The sequence below is a fragment of the Tympanuchus pallidicinctus genome, unplaced genomic scaffold (assembly GCF_026119805.1).
Source record: "Tympanuchus pallidicinctus isolate F22 unplaced genomic scaffold, pur_lepc_1.0 scaffold8, whole genome shotgun sequence".
In the NCBI taxonomy this organism is placed as follows: Eukaryota; Metazoa; Chordata; class Aves; order Galliformes; family Phasianidae; genus Tympanuchus; species Tympanuchus pallidicinctus.
In genome coordinates, this window is record NW_026294802.1 from 33466941 (window position 1) to 33488831 (window position 21891).

Consider the following 21891-nt stretch of genomic DNA (forward strand, 5'->3'; position numbering starts at 1 on the left):
AGATCTGCAGGTACTGTCAAAGTGAAATCTATTCTATGCTGCATAATAAGAAAAACATTGATTTTAATTTCTGACATACAAGCATGTCCAATATGAACCCACACCCACGCTGCTGTGCTACGAAGGAAGTGAAATGGCTGTCTTGGAAGACAACTCTTTCTTGTTTGAGAGACTATTCTTCCCATTAAGTTATCTTTCCTTACAGCTGTGCAAACAAAGCATTAGGAACATGTGGTATAACTTTCAAAAATAAATACTCTTCCACGAGTAGTCCTAAACAGAGAGCATGTTCACTTGCTAATAGGAAGAGAATTGCAAATGGAACAGCCCGCTTCCTGAAACTGCTTGCACACAGCTGAGGTATCTCACCAAAAATTTGTGTAATTAGGAAGCACTTACAGAATCATAAATTGGACTCTGGGGAAATGATTCTGCTGATAGCAGTGCCTAAACATTTAGGAGGCACCTAGTTGGAAAATTTCGGGGCTCAGTAACCAAATTTTAAAGCAGCTCATGTGTGTTCAGAGCTCAAAGGAACAAAAGGATTCCACCAAAAGTGGAACGCTTGCCCGAAACCTGTGACAAAAAATCCTAATTATTTCCACGAGACCTGGATGGGCCCCAGCTTCAGTTTAGAAAGCAGACACTTGGGCTGATGTCTCTTTAGTTACGATTCTTTGAGTCCAGAGGAATCCACTGAGATGCAAACGCTGGCGCCTGGTCCTCAGTGCTGCAGCACACAGCAGAGCCCGGCGGGCTGCACGTTCCTCTGTCGCCTGCACAGCAGACAGCAGCTGACTGTAAATCAGTGCCGAAGTGTTGCTCGTAAGAATATTCTAAATGCTTTTGTCTGAGGCTGAGCAATTTCCATTCATTCACTCTCAGCTGAAATGTCTGTCGGTAAGAATTATTTTGGCTTTCATCTATCTGTATAGATGAAGAAATTCTTTGTGCTTTTAGAATGCGCTAACACATCTTGCCTGCTGTAATTTTAAGCATTTGCTATACGTTCTCTGTGTACTGGATGTAGATGTCACACAGCAAGCCAACATTGTCACAGTATAAAGTATGGTCACATGGCTGCAGAGTGATAATCTTTTCAGGAATTACTCTCAGGTTGGAACATGGGCTTGGATCATCTTTTCTTCTCCACTTCTTCTGTTAACTTAAGTATGTTAAAATGATGCAATAAATTATTCTTCCTATTTTTTTTTTCTTCCAGTTAGCAGCTGCTTTAATGAGATAGGGAATTGGGTAGGAAGCTATTATCATGTTGACTGTCAACTAAGCTCATTTCATGCTGGATTTCTGCTATGTCATGTTCCATACCAAGACACCCATACACACAAACTTTATTTCCTTATTTTCTTAACAACAGTGTGAACGCTGTGACTCTAGCTGTCAAAACTGCAAACTCTTCCAGTCTCCAGGGTTAAGAAAAACGACAATCTCAGCTCCATTAGGAACACAGCACACAAAGGATCACCGGGTCACAGAATGCACCAGCACCACCTTACAGAGATCTCTGGTTTTCAGTTGCATTTGTAAGTTCTGAGAGAATTTTTTCTTTACTTGGAAAAACCTCTTAAAGGCTGAAAAAGTGAATGGAGTCCAGTTGGTAGACAATGAGATCTGCTAATTCAAACAGTGCTAATTCAAACAGTGTAATTAGGAGAGATCTGCAGTAGGTGCTGGCATTTAAAGCTATAGGTAAATTCCTGGTGAGAGATTCAAGAGTGTCCAAATGCAATGGCAGGCTTTATGCCTTATTACATTAATCACATACAGAACACAACGCGTGGCTCTCGGAGAGCAGAATCAATCAATCAATTTCATTAATTAATCTTTCAATTTAATTAGCCACTGTTAATATTTCTCATGCTTAATAAGCTACTTCAAATGCAACGTGTTTTGCAGATGCAAATGTAACATGTTTTGCAGATGCACCTTCTTTTTATGTACACAGCATATTTAGGACAATGAATAAACATGTTTCAGTGTTGCTTTTCCCCATGGTTTATTAACTCTCCTTGTCAACAAAACATATCTTAATGAATATTGTGAGTAAACAGTAATTATCTGACAGATAAGGAAAAAATCATTTAACACAAATTAGAAAACAAAGTGTGCACTAAACTATACCTGCTGAAATGAACATTGGCTTTGGTATTAAAAAAAGGATGTAAGTGCCTAAAACAGGATTTGGGAAAAACCAGGCTTCCCATTTCATGTCTGTTTCTTACGAAGTAAAAGGTACATTCTACCACTTGATCTATCACAGTAGGTGGATTTTAAATTCAAATTTTAAAGCAAAGGATTTTTTTTTCTTTTTTTTTTTCTTTTGCTATAAATTCTGAATTATTCTTTTTTCTTTAAGACCATACCTCCCTTTAGTATGCAAGATGGGGCTGCAATGAGGATGAGTCCAGGTTTGGTCAAGGAGGAAGACTAGTCTGTTGAAATAATCAGATAATTTTTGCAAAAGTTGAAAGGGGTTTACAGACTGTAGGAAGGCAGAAAGATTATCAGATTGACAAAGAATCTGAGTGCATTTTATGCCCTGGCTTCAGCATGCTGAGCAAGCTACTGGAGCCAAAGTTTGTCTAGCTTTTCCCAGCAAAACGTTCAAGCTAACTGGCCAGGCTGCTACAATGCCCCAGCACCTTTACTAAGCACCTTTACAGCAGAGCTGAGCATTTGTGCCTAAGTACACTGGAGGTATGGAGAGGAATACTTGGAATAGTAACCCTGGGAAATGCTGCTTCATAAAAATCAGTGATTTAACAAATGATTAACAGCTTCGTCTGAAAAAACATACACAGCCATCAAACAACTTTGTATGCTCTACAGCCATAGACACAGAATGATGATGCTATTAGGTTGTACAGATGTGCCTGCTTGAGAATGAATTCTTTTCTTTGGACCTTCGCAGATGTGTTTTAGAGAGGCCTGCTGATGGTACAAGCATTTCAGTCCAGTACCTCCTTCATAAATCCAGTTAAACAGTGCATAGCGTTCCTCAATTCTTATCACTTAAGTTGCCTGCATTCTTATCACAGGAGTCTGGATTGCTAAACTCCAGCCCTGCCTAAATGGGAAGTTAGGCAACCTGACACTCACACACACCCCTTTTCAAAATAGTGCTCAGACACAGAACGTCATAGAAACACAGAGGGAGAGATGAATAAAAATGTATGCTATGTAAGGCCGGAATAATGTGAATTAAATAAGGCTCAGAGGCATGCTCCTAATGAGGAAGATAAAAAGAAATCTTTGCTTATTACTGGTTTACTGAATGAGGCAGTGGATTTAAGAGGAAAAAAAGAACAGCATGATTGTGCAATTAAAAAGTGTAACATGCATGCAAGCAAATGGATGGAAAATGGAAGTTGCCTGGAAACGTTCATTCTGACGTTGCCCAACTTGTAAGTGCTTGAGTTTGCAACCATAATGTTAACATTTTTTAGACATAATACATAATTAGCCACAGCCAATTATTCTATGGCTCCTGTTGGTAACTGGTAACATTTACATTTAAATTTGAGGAAAGATTACTGCTGGCTATACTGTATTATTTAATTATACAGTCAGTTTAGAAATGAAATTATATCTGAAGCAGTTGAGAGATTCCTTGAGCAGAAGTGATGGAAAAATTATTATTGCAAATTGGCATGAGGAAACTGCTGAGTGACTAGAATTTCACCTAATCAGACAATTTGATTAGTGGTCCTCATGTAGGAGCACTCTGCACTGCTGATGAGTAATTTCAAAGTGTACTGTTAGAAGAGTAATCATAACAACTATGGACACTTTTCCTTAGCGACTCATATATCAAATTTATTGAGTTTTAAAAGTCAGTTCAGAATAATGTAATTAATGTGAATTCAGTGCCATAACGGAAAAACAAAACAGTGTGTGTTTAAGCTTATTGCAATCACTATCAGTACAAAATTTGGATTCTGCTGACAATTCAGTGCATGATGCCCACCAGCTACAGCCAGGTGAGTGCTGACAGCTCCGTGCCAAACAGCTGCAGCTTCCAAGACATAGAGGTTTATAAATTACTTTCTGAGAAAGGGGGCGTTAACAGGAAGGATACCTGATGGTGGCATAACCTTAAAAGGCTCGTAACATCATTAGCCCTCATTGGGACTGTTTGTGAACCTGATCAGTGTTCTCTACATAAAAAGATTCCCTTCTTATGTATTCCACTTGCCGGTGGTTGTTCAGCTGCAGGTCTTAGCCTGAGACTATTCATATTCTTGTACTGCATTTTGGCTATAAGGCTGTCCACCAGCTTTGCTCAAGGCCAGTGCTTTTTAAGAAACAATAAGTATGTGCAACCAAAAGATATCAAGAGTACAAAAGAACACAATAAGGTACTCACTGATCGACATAAAGGTCCATCTAGCCCAGTCTCCTGTCCTCAAGACTGGCCAGAGGGTCTCTGCATCAAAACAGCCATGCTGTGTGCCAAAGTGTAAAATATGGGTGCTGAGGTAGTCAAACTCCCAGAGGACATGATCAGAGAGAAGCAGTATCTTTTTATTTTAAATGACCTCGTGGCTTTTTAAACTTGTGTATTTCCCTCTGTACCTGTTAAACCTGCAACTGCTTCTTACGCTTGTTGGCAACGGGGAGAGTGAGGGCAAGTAACTTTTAATTCCTCCCCAGGTGGCACAGCAGTGTTCTCACATGTATTACCTACTGCTACACCCTCTGAAGCAGATGCCATAGATCTTCAAGGAAAAAGATCAGCAGTGCTTCCCAATGCTTGGCAGGCACTTTTTGAGGGCTTGATGTGCAATGATGTTATTCATGTATGGAGTATATACACCTTATAAGAATCATAGAATCACCAAGGTTGGAACAGACCTCTAAAGTCATCCACTCCAACCATTCACCTGTCATCAGTATTTCCCACTAAACAATGTCTCTCAGTACAACATCTAAATATTTCTTGAACACCTCCAGGAACGGTGACTCCACTACCTCCCTGAGCAGCCCGTTCCAACTTTTCTCCTGGAGAAGTAATATTTCCTAATGTCCAACCTGAATTTCTCCTGGTGCAACTTGAAGTCATGCCCTCTAGTCCTATCTCTAGTTACATGGGAGAAGAGGCTGACTCCTACCTCACTACAACTTCCCTTCAGGGATCTGTAGAGATTTTACAAGTATAATAAATACATATAGTACGATCATTTCCTGGGTAGTGTTATATATCAGATTTCAGCATGGGCCATCATGAAAAGGTCTTTCAGAGCTGGAACAGTGAAGGCAGCTTTAGACCAAACAAAGTAAGCACGTGATATTATGTGATGTAAAGTGCCTTTTGTATACTTTTTCTAACAATTGTTGCACCTTCCCAGAGGACCAGCCATCATAAAGTGATTAAATTCAATTTTAGTACTCATCAGGAAAGAAAGCAGATGAATTTAAAAGCACAAATTTCCTTTAGATTGGCAGGTAGCATAAAAACATGGAAAGTATGTATTTTGATAACTTATCTCAGGAGGAAGCAAAAAGAAGTCGCACTATGCACTGGTGACAATGATGAAAAATGAGTGGCTTTGAATCCTACATGCCATTCAGCTATAATAAAGCCAAGAAGTAAAACTAACAAGGAGTATAACGCCAAAGAGAAATTCTTTCATTTTCCTACTAGCTCACCTTTACCACTGTGTAATTTCACAAAATCTTAAAAAAAAAAAAATGAGGGGCAGGGAAGGGATGAAACCTTTGCTTTGCAATGCATGGAAAGACATTTTGCTTCAGTGTCTACAAAACTTGTGGTCTGGGAATCACTGACTTGCTCTTTTCATATGGCATTAGAGACTTTCATGAACCTACAACCAGTGCTGAGAGATCCAGCCATGCCTTTCTTAACAAATGCATTTCTACAGAGACTCTAATCCACTTATTTAGAACTGTGGAGGTTAGAGGATGAAGAAAAAAAAAGCAAAAACAAAGCATCCTCCTACAGAGCTACCTTTCATTTACACTTAGGTTGGCTATGTACTGCAGTGTACCAGCAGGCTTAAAGTGAGCGTGGTGGTCTGTGAAGAGGTTGGTCATAAACCCTCTGTAGTGCCTACACTGAGTTTTGTTTTAAGAAGAAACCACAGTGGTTTTACAGAAGATTGTACTTTTTGTGTGGAGAGAAATATAAATGAACCTTTTGAAGCGCATGAATGCAGCTCATAGACAAGCAGGCAGCGAGGCAGCAGGAAGTCATTCAGCCTGACCCCTACAACACAAGCCAGAGTATTGCATCTCCTATCTCTTGTGTCAACTTCAAATTCTGGCTGAAGGAGAATAAACTTCCCTGTTAGAGGAATTTAATGAATTGCAGTCTGATATCAAGAAGGAGATCTCTAGAAACTGACAGCAAATTAGGATCCAACAAATTAGCCCTCCTGCCTGTTTGGTGCAGGCTAGCACTTTTCAGGCTAGATGCTGGGAGCATCTCCTGTCACTTCTGACCTATGGCTGAGTGACATTTCTCTTTTGCTGGAGCTGCTCTTGTGGAGTCAAGCTTGGCACTCCAAAGGCCAAGAGAATCACTGATGCTAAGCTGCCATCAGATAAAGGTGAAAAAAATAGTGAAGGGAATGAAAGGGAACTGTGAGACTTCCTGAAAGGAAAAAGGATTTATCTGGAGTTATTTCTATATGCAGGAAGTTGCTCAAGAAAATCTAATTGAGCAGAAGGGTCACTGGGTTTGTTCTGTGACTCCCAGTGACAGATATGGAAACACCTCTGATGGACACATTCTGTCCTTTTTGAAGGATAAACATCTATCTCTAAAACATTTAATTAAATTCTCCTCCATTCAGAGGAAATGAGTCCCCCCAGATCCACCAACCACACCTAAAACATGGAGTACCATTGTTTAGACAAATATTTATCCTTCCATCATGAATAGCTGTGGAAAAACTGAAAACAAAACCAAACCCCCACCACCCTGAACAGCAGTGCAGTCTCTGGGGGCTGAGACTGCAGCATTTACATACTTAAATAACTTTATGGATGTTGACAGTGCCATTAAATTCAAAAGTGTTTTTCTCATGTTGTGTAACCGGCTACACAGGCAGACATGCAGGCATAGCAGCAGCCCACTGCTCCAGAACTTGCTGCTTTGTAAGCGAACTGCAGGTAACCCTGTAAAAATCAGGATTCCTTCCATGGACCAAGCAAGTTAAATTTTGGCAATGTAACAGCTGTCAGTAGCATTGCTTGGATCCAGACACCATAGAACACCATATCAGTGGTCACATGTGTTTTGTTTCCCTGAGAAATTTCAGATTGGCTGTAGGGAGATCTAATTTAACTCAGCTATGTTAAACAAAAATATTGGTACTCATACCAAAACAATCATAGAATCACAGAATCATAGAATTGCTCAAGTAGGAAAAGACCTTAACGATCATCAAGTCCAACCACAACCTAACCATACTACCCTAACTGTAATAACACTCTGCTAAATCATGTCCCTGAGCACCACATCCAAATGGTTTTTAAACACATCCAGGGATGGTGACTCAACCACCTCCCTGAGGAGCCTATTCCAGTGCTTAACAACCCTTTCTGTAAAGAAGTGTTTCCTGATATCCAACCTAAACTTAGCCTGGCACAACTTGAGGCCATTTCCCCTCATTCTGTCACCTGTCACCAGTGAGAAGAGACCAACCGTGCTCTTGCTGTAAGCACCTTTCAGGCATTGGAAGTGAGCAATAAGGTTTCCCCTCAGCCTCCTTTTCCCCAGTCTAAACAGTCCCAGATCCTTCAGTTCCTTCAGTTGCTCCTGATAGGATTAAATAGGCAAACATAAAATATATCAGTTTTAAGAAGTACAAAGGATAAAAACAAGAAGTGAAAGCCATTCACCATTTTAACATGAGCATGCTACCTTCCCTCTCTAGACCACATGCGTGCCCAGGACCTGGCCTAAGAAACCTGCATATTTCTGAATGCTGATTTGCTGAAGGACTGTGATTTGATACTTCAGCAGTAACCATATATTTAACTCTCTGGACAACATAAGATAAACTGTTTTTCATCTGCTCCAGAGCTGAAGTACATTATTCCACAAATGCACCAGCGTTTCTGCCAGCATGCCTTCTTCAGCTGAAGGCCTTTTCTTCATTGCCTAAAATAACATGAATCCTTTCTTATTCTTTTATCCCAGAGCAACCAAACCAGCTGTCCTTAGGCAGGAAACATAAAAAAGACAAGCCTCTTTTGCCATCCAACAGGCTTGCCGAGATCAATCTCAAGCTTACTATCAAAGCAACAGCACAATTACATGGAAAAGCAGTGTATGTCCGCCTTCAGCATGTTTTACAGGAGAAGCTTCAAGCTACAAATGCAGCTGTTTTTAGCAGAAGAGATGATCCCGTGGTGCTCATCAGGAATGCTAAGCCTCCAGGCAGCTGTGGGACCTCCTCAGGAGGAACAGAGATGATTAACCAAATTGTAATTGCAAATGGCTGTTTGGTTAGAGTTCAGTGCCTGTGGACCAATGAGTTGCTTAATGTGAAATCTGAAGTTTGAGGAGTGTTTATAAAATCCCACCTCTCGCTCTCAAATTTACATGCCTCAAAAGAGATATAATTGAATTTCTGTAATGAGTTTCTCAGAACGTTAGTTTAAAAATTTTTCTTACAGTCAGCTGTTACACACTATGGGGGTCCCCAAAAGATACTTTTAGTGACTTTGACTGTGAAAACAGTAAGTTTAAAGTCTGAACCTATGTGAGTTTTTGAGCTTTGCATGTATAGGTGCATAGACTCATGTAAGCATTCCCAGTGGTAGAAATGGAGCTTAGAAAGAAATTGCATACTTTGGGTTCCTAATCAGGAAATACTTTGTAGTTTCAGCAGTTGAGTTCTGATTTTACTTCTAACCAGCTGCTGCATGCTAAATAACCATCTTCTACCCAAAACTTTCTACTTCTGTGAGGGAATGGTCTAACAGAGCTTCATTTAGCTGGACCACGCTGCCATTGAAGCTTATATATTAAAACGTCTTTACTCCTTCTTCCAATCATACTGATGTTGCTTTTATTTTTAAATACATTGCATGTTTAAGTAATCTAATCTTTGCTTTGCTCTTTGTCTTAAATGTGGACATCAGTTCTTAAACTTGTCCTTTGTGTAAATTCCTATTTGTCTTTTATAACAGATAACTGGATGAATTTAATTATTTTCCCTGGAATGGATCAGTACATGCTGAAATGATGAAATATTTAATAAGGATATCTCCTTCATTAGGGACTAGTTCTGCATTCTCTACTAAGAACAGCATTTACAGAAATGATGCTATTCTTACTCTCATCAAAGGGGCAGCTCACAAGGGTAAAGTGTGTGTTGTTTGACCTGACCTTTGTTCATTAATGCCTACAAAAACTCCATTAGACAGTTTAAGAAAAAACATACAGATAGAGAGATCAAATAAATTTAGTAATATTACATGCAAATTAACACAACTCTCTGGAAACAATAGAGCCCTCTGGATCATCATCTCATCCTTATTTTGTTAAATGTTATTATCTCTAACTGCAGTGCTAAACCTGCAGCAGTGGTTTTTCTTTTTTTTTTTTTTTTTCCAAATAATTAATTGTATAAACATAGTATTTTCACTGATGGATAAATTACCTACAGACACGTTATTAATTTTAGTATATATTAAAAAAATGCATGAAAATGCCACAAATGAATTGTTATAATTCACAGTTATGTAACCTTAGCCCCATGCTGTAGCTTCTTTTCTGATGAACTGACGTGGAACAATCTTTATGCCATTGCTTATCATATACATATGTGAACACTTGCATTGGTAGTTTTACTCTTATTAATACACTGTTTTTCCTCTCCTCTCCTCTCCTCTCCTCTCCTCTCCTCTCCTCTCCTCTCCTCTCCTCTCCTCTCCTCTCCTCTCCTCTCCTCTCCTCTCTTTTTTTTTGGTCAGTCTGTACCCAGGTCTCTGTGGATGCTGTGTCTTTACTTCCACCTCCTTAGTCAGAGCTACTATTTTTCTATCTCTTTGATACTCCTTATTTTATCAAACTCTTTCAGCCAAGAACCTGGCTGTGCTCCAGTATTCTTACCACTGATACAAATCCTGGTATTTGGTGCTTAGTGGAGTCCATTGACACGATACACCCCAGCTTCTCTGTGGGCAGGGCAGTTTCTCCACTTCTGCTAAAGATTCACACAAGCTACGAGCCCACAGGACACTGCACTTCTCAGTCACATAACTGCTGCTGCAGCAGCTCTGCACCTGGACAGAACAGAGGTGGTGGCTGTTTGTTGCAGAAGAGCACTGGCATAGCAGTTCATTCTGACTACAGGCAACACTCTCCTATGCAAATACGTAATGACCTATGAGAAACCACATTGAAAAAATGCTGAAGGACCTGACTGACCAGATTAAGGGGATCAGGGAGGGGAATCCAACAAGAAAAATCTGGAAGGAATAATAACTTTTAAAAGAAAAGCAAAATTGGTAGGAGCTACCACAAAATGTTGATTTTTGGCTATGTCTAAAGAATACTGATGATTAGTGGCTTAGCTGGAAGTTATTTAATGTAAATACTGAATCGAAGGGTTGAGTCTTATTTAGCTTCTATCCAACAATTTGCAACTAAGCTGCAATTTCTACCACATGAGGCATGAAATCAATTAAAGAAAGATGTTTATGCTCCAGCAGACTTGTAACTGCACTGCTTAAAGTTCAGACGCTTTGTGTTTTAATATGTCTTTGTTAATTTTCCAGTCTGAATTTTGTATTAATTAAAGATGTTTAAATGTGTATCTTTCCAAAATCCTATGGTCTTCCTGATTCTTTCTGTGAGCAGCGCCTGTACTGGTCTGAATCTTATCATTTTACAAACACAGCATACAATTTATCAGTATGGCTATTTTCACTGACAAAGCTAACAAGACTAACTGGCTATTTTGTATTAAGTAATATTATGATCTTCAACAGGTCAATCACTGCATATGAAATGTTCCATCTATTTTGATACGGCTTAGAACTGGAAGGCTTGTGAAGAGGAAGCTGCTCTGACAAAACAGGTTATGAAGATTGGATATTAGGAAAAAATTCCTCTCAAAAATTGTGGTCATGTTGCCCAGGGAAGTGGTAGAATCACTGTCCCTGGAGGTGTTCAAGAAACACAGAGATATTGCTCTGAAGGACATGGTTAGTGGGCACAGTGGGGATGGGCTGATGGTTGGACTAGATGATCTTAGTTGTCTTTCCAACCTTTATGATTCTATTAATAAGTAAAAGGGACTAAACCCCCATTGGATTGCACTATGCAATGGAAGAATGTGTACTAGGCTGCTTGATGCTAATGGAAGAAGGAAGTCTTCTCCTTTTCCTGCCCTTTGCCACTCAGCAGTTCATCCCTGATAAACCAACAGTCACTGTAGGTGAGAAATCTCGTAGACAGCATAGGTGAGCAATAGGAAGTTAAAGGGTGCTGTTTAGCTCTCTGCAGTCTCCTATTTCCTCTGTGCTGCCAATAATGTACCCCAAGGAAGAAGGCCAAAAGGTCACAAACACTGAAGCTGTTACTTTGAGGTGCCTGGGAAGGAAACTTCTTTTGGTAGCCAACCCAGTGTATGCTGGCTTGACATGTTTATAAAGTTACATCCTAAGGTTTTAATTTCAACTTCCAGACTAACCAACCCCAAATTCTAACACAAAATGTTAACCACGCGCTTGTGGGCTTTGATCTTAGCTTGTTCAGTGGATGGAAACATACTCCATCCAATGGCAAAACTGCTCTACCCACATTCACAGCAAAGCCTGAATTTGAATCAGAAATCCAATAAAAAGTCATGAGTGATATTAGACCCATGAATTGCAGTGTGTGTGTTTTTGTTTTTAAAATTAAAAATATAAATCAAATCACAATTAAATAACATAAATTCTGTAGAGTGACACTTAAAATTTCTAGGGAGGAATATGCCAGAGGCATGCACTAGAACCATATGGCGGATCAGCAGTAGAAAGATGTTTTTTTTCTATTCAGTAGGATACAGAGCTCAGCACTTGCATCATATTTCCATTCCCACCCTTGTTTTCTGAATATAAAAACTACAAATAGTCCAAACCTATGGCCTCATTCTTTTCTGCCTCTCCACGTTGATATTTACACTCTGTTGAACACTTGTTACATGCACACCTACAGGGGCTCTACATGTTTCATGCCTGCAACACCTTTTTCAAAGCTATTCTCATGACAAGCAGAGGATATTCTGTCACACTACCTGGCACCTATTGTAAAAAAAAAAAAAAAAAAAAAAAGAGCAATTGTTTTTCCTGATTGTTCACAGTTAAACTCAAGGCTACTGCTTTGTTATTTGATTTTTATTTTTTATTTTTAGTTGGGACAAGATTTATTTTTTATTTTTAGTTGGGTACAAGAACATATCATCTCAAACTGAAAACAAATAAAATGAAAAAAAAAAAAGGAAAATATCTCTGTAGAGGGTGAACTGGAGAGCATTACAAGACTATTTAATTTACAGCAGGTCATTTTTCTCAGACAAAATCACCCTTGTGGTTTTTTTTTTTCCCTACCACCATGGCAGAAAACATCACTTCTAGCATTAGTTCCCCTTGGGGTTCACCACACACCTCGTGGCAAAGCAGACCTTAATCCCACAGCATGCAAGTCATCATTTCCCAGGAAGTGACAGGTACCAAGAAATACTAAGATGAAATGATCTACATGATAAAAATCGTGTTGAAATTTCCATGCATATGATAGCAGACCAACTTCATATTCCATATTTAATCACATTCAAAACACCTATCTGTGTGACCCATAGACTGACATGACATCTGTTACACCACAGACAGATCACCCCTTCATGTCTCTGGTCTCCTGAAACTCAAGATCTCTTCTTGGAATCTGATATACTGCACAAGTTGCAAATCTTGTGACACACGGACATTCCTCATGAGTATTGGATTGCATTGCTTCCAATAATGGTAGCACTACAGAACTGCGAGGCACAATCCTGTGCCATGTAACACAAGCCCTATGTATTATCAACACAAACACTGTATTTTATCAGTTTAATAAGCTGTAATAAGTTTAATTTTTTTTTTTTTTTTTGCATAAATGATAATGCTTGAAAAAAATAAAGTTAAAAATCTAATGTGTTTAGCATAAATACACTCAGGTTGGTTTTACTTTTAAAAAGCTCATGAACAACTGTGTAAATAAAAGTTACACATTAAAAAAAAAAAGTTACGTAAAAAAACCTATCACCTGTGATGCATATCTGGCAAAGTTAATGACTTAATAAGCAGGAAAGCATAACTGTTACTATCCAAGTTGTGCAAATGGCCCAAGCTGGCTCAATGGCAGACAGCAAGTTTGTCCTACTTCCTGACTGCAGACTTATCTGTAAGCTGCACTCATGTATTCTGCTCAAATATGAAAAATGGGATATCACAAAACTACTCTCAACATACAGGAAGTTTCTAATGAACAACTGGGAATTCCGTTATGGTAGCAAAACTTTAAAAAGAGAGTATCTGTTGAATCTGTTAATCTTATCAGACTCCAAATTTCCTGTCTTTTTCTCAAAATATTCTAATCTCCTCCAGAGTTTATAAATTACAAATAGCTACAAAACAGTAATTATATTGTAGTTAAATATTTATACTCTTGCTGTGTTTTTTCAGTAGTTTTGTAGAAAAATCATTACATCAAAATTAAAAAGTGAGCGGTACCCACAGTGCACAGCTCAAAATCTTGGTGACCCATCTGTTCCTTCCACACAGTCAGGATTCAGCAAAATGGGGTGAGTGGAAGGCAGAAAATTGAAGCATGAAGAGAGGATGAAATGTGTGTAAATCACTGGGTAACAGATAGATGGGTGAAGAAAGGGAGGCATGAAAAGCAGTTTACACTGTAGCCAGTATTACAGATCAATTTCTCCTTCATGGTAGAACTGTGCCCCAGTTCACAATGAAGATCCTCTTGCTGCCTCAGTACCTTAAGTCACAGCAATTGAGGTCAAATGTTTGTAAGCCTACACCCCATGGGGATGCTTACTCATGTTCTTCACCTGCTGGATGCACACGTACAAGAAAGGAAAAGTGAAATCAAACTTGTGCACACAGAATTGCTCATCTTTACATTTCTACCAAAGTAGTGTCATAAGCAGAGTACAGAACCAGGGAACAGAAATCCCAGATTCTCAGCTCATCAGACGTACCTTTTCCACAGCCTTCTTCAGGAGAGCGGAAGACTGAAAGATGCCCCAATAACTCTTAGTTTGGGAACAAAACAGAGAAGAGAATGTGAGAGAGTGTGAGAATCCTTCTTTGTCTTTTTTTGGCTCAAAGCTTGCTTCCTGAGGTATTTCTTGTGAAAAGACTGGCTTGTCTAGAAGATGAATGATGGGTGTTGTCATGTAGCAATCAACATCACTGTGTGGACAATTTTAGCTGTTTGCCTTCGGAAGATAGTGCTCAGGACAGTTTACTGGCAGAAGATCTAGCCTGTGATCGAACAACTCCAGTTTGTTATGGGAGGCTGGGGGATGATGCCATTGTATCCTGTGAAGGCAAGATACAAGTTGGTGCCTCCCTGCTCCCTCTTATCTGCTGGCAAGGCCAGGAAGATAAGAACAAAGGAGTTTCCACTGAGATCCCAAAGCCAGAAGCTGCCACTCCAAGGAGAGCTGACTCAACCACTTTGGGTTTGAGCCGTCACTCCAAAGAGAGCTGACTCAACCACTTTGGAACCATTGAAAAGGGGCCATCATCACCATGGTCGTCATTGCCATCAGAACAACTCTGCCTGACGACCCACCACTACCGAAGATCAGTGACTTAACTACGAACCTCATTGGATCCTTGGTGGTGACTCTCTCTTGCTTCCTATAAAGGCTCCTTGCCTCTTCTTTCCTATCTTTTCTATCGCCCTCCTTCCCTTCCCCGTTACCCTAATTCATAATCGTGTCCGTCCTCCCCTTCCCCATCTCTGTAATAAACTGGTCAGACCAACATTTGAACCATTGTTTCTTAATCTCACACTGGGTATACAGATATTCAAAGAACCTCCTCTCCCTCCTATAAATTGGAGCGAGACAGAAAGGCAAGTGTGAAAGGGTAGGGAGGAGCAGCCCTACTTAAAGCAGTAAATAGAATGAAAAGGAGAATACTGCCCATTTCTTTTTAAAAGAAATCTGCTTAAAAACCTTTGCATGTTGTTATCAGATCTGATCATTGCACATACTCCTGAGTACACAAATTTTTAATTTCCCACTGTGTGAGGAATACAATCAATAAATTGCATGATGAAGCCGTCGTCAACAAATCCAACTCTTCAGACTTTCTGATGCCTTTAGGACAGTTCAGTATATAATTGACCACTTTTCAGAAAAGGAAGGGAAATACTGAAGTTATTGATCAGTATGGAGTATGTTCGTTTTGGAGTATCAATAATATTTGCAAGATGGACATGAGAAGCAGGTCAAATTAATGAAACTACTGAGTAGGAATATTTAGAGGGTCTAAGCAGGCAATATGGATTTGATTAGTGGATTGTTCAATGGATGAGGAACTGGCTGTGGGATCATACCCAGAGAGTGGTGGTCTATGGCTCAGTGTCCAAATGATCAGTAACAAGTGGTGTCCATAAGGGGTCAGTACTGGAATCAGTGTTATTTAATTTCTTCATCAGTTACATCAACGATGGGATCGAGTGACCCTCAGAAATTTTGCGGATGACACCAAGCTGTGCGGTGCTGTTGAAAAGCCCATGGGATGGGATGCCACCCAGGGAAAGCTAGACAGATTTGAGCAGTGGGCCCAGGAGAACCTCATGACGTTCACTACGTGCAAGGTCTTGCACCTGGGTCATGGAAACACCCATTATCAATACAAGCTGGGGGATGTTAGGATAAAGCACAACCCTACCAAAAAGGACTTGGGGGTACAGGTGGATGACAAGCTGGACATGAGCAGCAATGTGCCCTCAGCCCAGAAAGCCAACTGTATCCTGGGCTGCATCAAAAATAGTGTGGCCAGCATAGTGAGAGAAGTGATCCTGCCCCTCTTTTCTGCACTGGTGAGATCTCACCTGGAAAACTGCATCCAGATGTGGAGTTCTCAGTACAGGAGAAACATGGTCCACAGAAGGGCCACAAAAAATGATTCAAAGGATGAAACAGCTCTCCCACAAGGACAGGATGATAGAGCTGGGGCTGTTCAGCCTGGGGAAGAAGAGAAGGCTCTGGGGATACCTGATAGCAGCCTTTCAGTACATAAAGGGGGGCTATAAGAAAGAAGGGGACAGACTTTTAGTAGGATCTGTTATGATAGGAAGAGAGGAAATAATTTCAAACTAAAAGAGGGGCATTTTAGATTGGATATAAGGAAGCAGTTTTTTACAGTGATAGTAATGAAACACTGGAACTGGTCATCCAAAGATGTGGTAGATGCCCCATCTCTGGAAGCATTCAGAATCAGGCTGGACCAAGCTCTGAGCAACCTGATCTACCTGTAGATGCTCCTGTTCATTTCAGGGGTGTTGGACTAAATGACCTTTAAGAGCCCTTTACAACCCAAAGGAAAATTCAGTATACTGTGAGGAACGAAGCTGAGAACAGAACAGTGAGCAGAAGCAATGGAGTAAAAAGTAGCTGTGTCTGCTCTTTACTGTTTGTGTTAAACATCACCCATTAGAATGGGATTTCTATTGTACAGCAGTTGCACAAATCAGGAAGGAAATAGGCTGCAGAAGAATGCCTCCTCACATATGATTGGAAGATGTAATTCCACAAATAGCACTCCTTGGATCAGCCAAATCTGTACGTTTCAATTGTAGTTGGTAAAAATTTGTGCTGAACATTGGCATGAAATATTTTTCATAAAGAACTGGAATTCTCATCAGCATGGTATCTAGGCTGAGTGACGAGGAAAAGCTTGACAAAAACTGCCATTTCTTGGCCAGCTATAAAACGGGTCTTGAGTACTGCAGCAGCTTCAAAATGCAAGAAAAGACATACACACAAGGTTCAAGGAACTGCTAGAAGTTATTTGTGAGCAAAAACAAGACAAAAAAAAGAATAAGGAAGAGCTCACGTAACCCAGTAGAGAGGAAAGTATTTGGCACAGAATGGTCGGATGGAATGAATACCCTTGGTATTGTCCTCAAAAGATGGCTTTTCTGGAAAGCACACTCAGATATTCAATAAATCCTCGAACACAAAGAAACTAATCTAGACATTATATGAGTTTTGGCACCAGGGAAAGAAAAACTTTACAGCTTATGAAACTGGCAGTTTCTAGGCAGAAAATAATGGGCTTGGGGAGCTTCAGTTCTCTGGCAACTACAGCTTCATGTGCTTCCCACCATTCCTGCCTAGTAAGAGGAGATCTCGGAAACAGATGGATGTCACTGACGTAACACTCCCCTTGAAAACAGTCTGCCTCCAAAACAAAAAGTTTAAGCACTGGGGAAAAAAAAAAAAAAAAAAAGCTTTTCAGCTTGTCAAAAAGGCCCACTTTTGGGAAGAGGTTTCCTTCCCTAAATAAAAGCCACCTGAACAATGGGTTCCAACACTATATGTGCAGACAGCATGGTTACAGTGCTCTGCAGTGAATTCAGGCTCTTGAGTTCTGGTCTTCCTCTGGGCTCCTGTCCACATCTGCTCTGGCAGGAGTGCTCTGCTTGTCATCAGCACAAAGAACCCAAACCAGCTGCCTGCCAGCACCAGCCGGAGTGCTCCCTGATGTGTCAGGATTTGGTAATGCTCACCTGATGAGCTATGCATGCTTTGGGCTGATGATGAATGAACTGGAAAAGGCTCAGAAGTCCTGCCTCCTTACTAAGACAAGGCTGGCTTCCTTGGTAAAGATGCAGACAGTACCATAAAACTGGAGAGCAAGGGGTGATCACCAAGCTTCTCAGACTTATAAACCAGCTCTCCTCTGATTATACCTAACGTAAAAACCTCGGGACTGTTACCCACACATTTTGCAAGGAATAATAACAACTGAGCTGTGCACTGGAATTTCTTTGCATAGCAACTGATGAAATCGTCCCACACCATTTTTATTTAATTTTACCACACGTTGCATTGCTCCAAACTGCCACATCCTGCAAGCAGAGTGAGCAGCTCACACTTGCTGGCTTTGGGAGCTGAACTAACCCCACACTTGAGTCATGAGTAGAAAGCAATTTTGTTGTTCTCTGGGGTGAAGAATGGAAAGGAAAAGGCACGCGTTGATTCATGCGCTGTGGTGCTGATCCACCCTTTCTAGAGGAATGGAGTCAAACAATCCCTCTGCTGCACTTCACATGGAAAACTTCATCTGCCTTTGGACTGTTATTATATAGCAACAGATACTCCTCCCACAGCATCTGGAGCACAGGCAAACAGTGCTGAACAGACGTGCTCTGATTTCCAGAGACCCTGGGTGAGGCTCCAGCTCTGTGCACTGTTGGCCCGAGCTGACTGAATTGGCAAATTGGCCATTGCTGAGGATCAGTACGTGAAGGCAGCACAAGCATCAGAGAGTTGGCATCAGTAGAGTACAAATGCAGAAACTCAGTTCAGTAGTCAAACATCATCAAAATTGGGCACTTATCAGAAAAAAAGTAACCACAGCAGTTTGAAGACCAGCATGAAGGAACTCTTCTTATGCGATAAAATGCCTATATACAAATCTATCATCTGTGTGCTCATCTGACATTTGCCCGCATTCCTTGTCTGCTGGACCTATTTCAACCAGCAGAAAGAAAACACTTCAGAATACATTGGGTACTGCGGCTGAGAACAGCTTCTGAACTGAGGTCAGTCAACACGAAACAAACAGACCCCGCCGGTCTGAACTGCTGAGATCCTGCCCTTTGGGGGCTGTTTGCTGCAACTGCTCTAATAAAATTCATTCCCATAGCAATTACAGAAGTAATTGTGTCGGGCTGCTGCTGTCAGGACCAGACTAACACCCGGCCTTTGAGTGTAAAACTCTGAGGTCATTTTATTGCCTGCATCCCTCAGCGAAATGACCGTCTTTCCTCGCTTTGCCACTTGGTCCCCGTCATTATCCCTTTTTCACCCCGTCGCTGACGCTGCTCAGGAGCCGCGCTGCTCAGGAGCCGCTTCCACAGCGGGCTCGGGAGATGCCGAGCTCCGGGGGCGGCAGCGAGAGCGGCATTCCTCCCGCTGCCAGAAGGAGAGGGGCACCGTGCGCGGGCAGCGCTCCCGCATCCAGAAAGCTCCGCTGCCGCGCCCTCCCCCCGCGGGAGAGAAGCCGACAGGTTCACCGTCAGCTCCCCGCCGGCCGCCGCGTGCCGATGCCGTGCGTAGAGACGGAGCGGCACGGACTTCCCGCCCCCCCACCCCCTCGCCACGGGGGATGGCCGTAGCGGCAGCGGCACGAGGAACGCTCCCCGAGGCTCCCACCCCCGCCCTGCAACTTTTCCCTTATCGCGCCCCGGGGAGAGCCCCGTACTCACCGCTCTCCCCATCCTCTTCGTCCACCTCTTCGTCCCCCTCCTCCTCCTCCTCCTCTTCCAGGTCCAGCAGCACGTCGGGGTTTTCCTCCTGCATCGCGCCGTTCCCTCTCCCTCCACCGCCCCGAATGCTCCCCTTCTGCCCCGGGCGCCCCGCGCGGATCCAGGCGGCGGCGCGGCCCCGGCTGCGGGGCGGGGCGGGGCGGCGGGGGCGGCTCGGCACCTTCCCGGAGGCGCTGGGCGGGATCGGCCTTTCGGTGCCCGGCGCCCGGAGCCGCTCCGCTGCGGGAAGGCGTTGTGTGTCACCGCTGCGTTCCCGCAGTCAGTGCCTGGCTGACACCTGTCAGCGTGCCACATCCCGGGCACGGGAAGGCACCGCCTTGCTCGGCTGTCGATGTTTGGGCGTCAGAGAATCAGAGAATAGCCCAGGTTCGAAAATATCCTCAGGTCCAACCTTTGATGGGAAAAAGAAACCCAGATGAGGTTATCTGGCAGCGGAGCACCACCAAAACCAGTGTTAGGTAGAGAAGGAATAGTCTTAAGTTGTCCCAACTGACGTTCAGGTTTGGTATTAACAAAATTTCTTCTCAGAAAGATTGATAGTGCATTGGAATGGGCTGCCCAGGAAGTGGTGGAATTCAGCATAGCTGGAGGTGTTCCAGAACTGTGCAGACATGGCACTGAGTGTCGTGGATGGGCATGGTGGTAGTGGGTTGGGGTTGGACTGGATGATCTTAGTGATGCTTTCCAACCTTAGTGATTGCATGATTTTACCTTAAATAAGCACTCTCATCTCCTGCATTAACAGCCTCCAGAATGATTAAAAGGAGTACTGGAAAAGCACTGAATTAATCACTGTGCTTTTTATTTATTTATTTACTTACTTCACTTGTTTTGCAGCTGGCCGTATCATACAAGTCATACTCATGACTGTATCATATTGTAAGCTGATCAAAAGCTGTCTCAAAACTAATAAGGTGAAGTGGATCCTAATGGGATCCAGAGGAAAGATTTTCCAAAGCTTTTTCTGCACTCATCCAAAAGCTTGCCCATTCAAAATTGGGTCAGGAGTGAAACCTTTGGGTCTGAGAGTATATCACACAGTCAGTGAAGAACTCAACTTTGTTAGATACTTCATAAAACTGAGGCCCATGCATGTAAAAAAAAATGAAATATGAATCAGTGTGTATTAGCAGAGTTACTTGGAGAAAGTTGTGGAAGTTGGAAGAGAAGGCTCGAGGGCTGCATAGAATGAAATGCCAACCTCTAGATGGTTATGGACATGTTCATCCTTCAGACACGAGGTTATCCTCATCCCTGTCATGGTCTGCAGGTACAGCATAGAATTCTTCAGTATGCCCTGCACATTTTGGTCGCTGTCAGACAAAGAGAAGGCAAACATCTTCTTATACCTGCACTGTGCAATATGAAGCCGTTCTCCTTCCCTATGGGTCCTCCCCAGGTGATTGGTCTCTCTTGTATGATCTTCTTTCATAAGTGATGGGAGGAGAACAGGGACTATGACACAAGACATAGCTTGTCATAGAACTGATGTGGGATTTAGCTATCAGGTACACAGTAGAGACACCACCGTTGTCTTAATTACATGCTTACTACTTTCATGTTTCATGAATGGAAATGCAATTCAAGGCTGCAAGGTGCATGAAGACATGCAGAAAAGAGAAGCATTTCAAAACCAGGCTACAAGATGAGTTTTTAACTTGACCCTGCTAAATGGATAGGTAGACTGCAAAACATCTCCCAGCAGCTACAGAACATGAAGATGGGGCAGATTTCACTCAGCTCTCAAACCCTGATGCTGGATTTCATAGACGACTCTAAGGCAGAGCATTGGTGTTATTGGGAAAGACAATGGGAGCACTGTGCCTGAAATTCCCATACAACTTTTTGAAAACACATAGCTGTTTGTTTCTCTTTTTAAACTCCATAACCATTGCAAATATTTCCATGTGTACTTCTGGCAAAGTACCAGTGCTTCAGAAGCCTGGGTTTGATACTCCTGAAAAATAGGGATTTGAAAAAAAAAAAGCAAAAAAAAGCAAACAAAGAGGAAAAAGCAACAGCACCACCCTGCTGCCACCTCTTTGCCAGTCATATAACAACCAAAGATTGCTCAAAGAGATGCACTTACATAACCTCCGGCCAACAAATAGGTTTGTTCCAAAAGTCAGCAGAAATAGAAAAAAAAAATAGGATAAAGCACATTCTTCTTTTGCCCTCAGTTTAAGGATGGCACTTTTCAGTTTTGTTGAAAAAGAATTAGGAGAACAATAAAAATGCTTTAACATTCCTGGTAGTGAGATACAGAACTGGAGTCTGTGGAGCCAGTGGAAAAATCGCGTCCATGAGCCATGGTTTGTCTTGTGGCAACC

The 21891-nt window shown here is 41.8% G+C and overlaps 1 protein-coding gene across 2 annotated transcripts in view; it reads right to left on the minus strand.

The window, feature by feature from the left end:
* ANO6 (anoctamin 6) overlaps window positions 1-19660 on the minus strand; it is a 72256-nt gene extending 52596 nt beyond the window's left edge. Inside the window, exon 1 of one of the 2 annotated variants that reach the window (XM_052668517.1) lies at window positions 19502-19660. In XM_052668517.1, coding sequence (XP_052524477.1) covers window positions 19502-19595 — 94 coding nt within the window. In that variant the 5' untranslated portion in view covers window positions 19596-19660. The remainder of the gene's footprint in view (window positions 1-19501) is intronic. The other variant, XM_052668518.1, reaches the window with a different exon arrangement.
* Between the last annotated feature and the right edge of the window lie 2231 nt (window positions 19661-21891).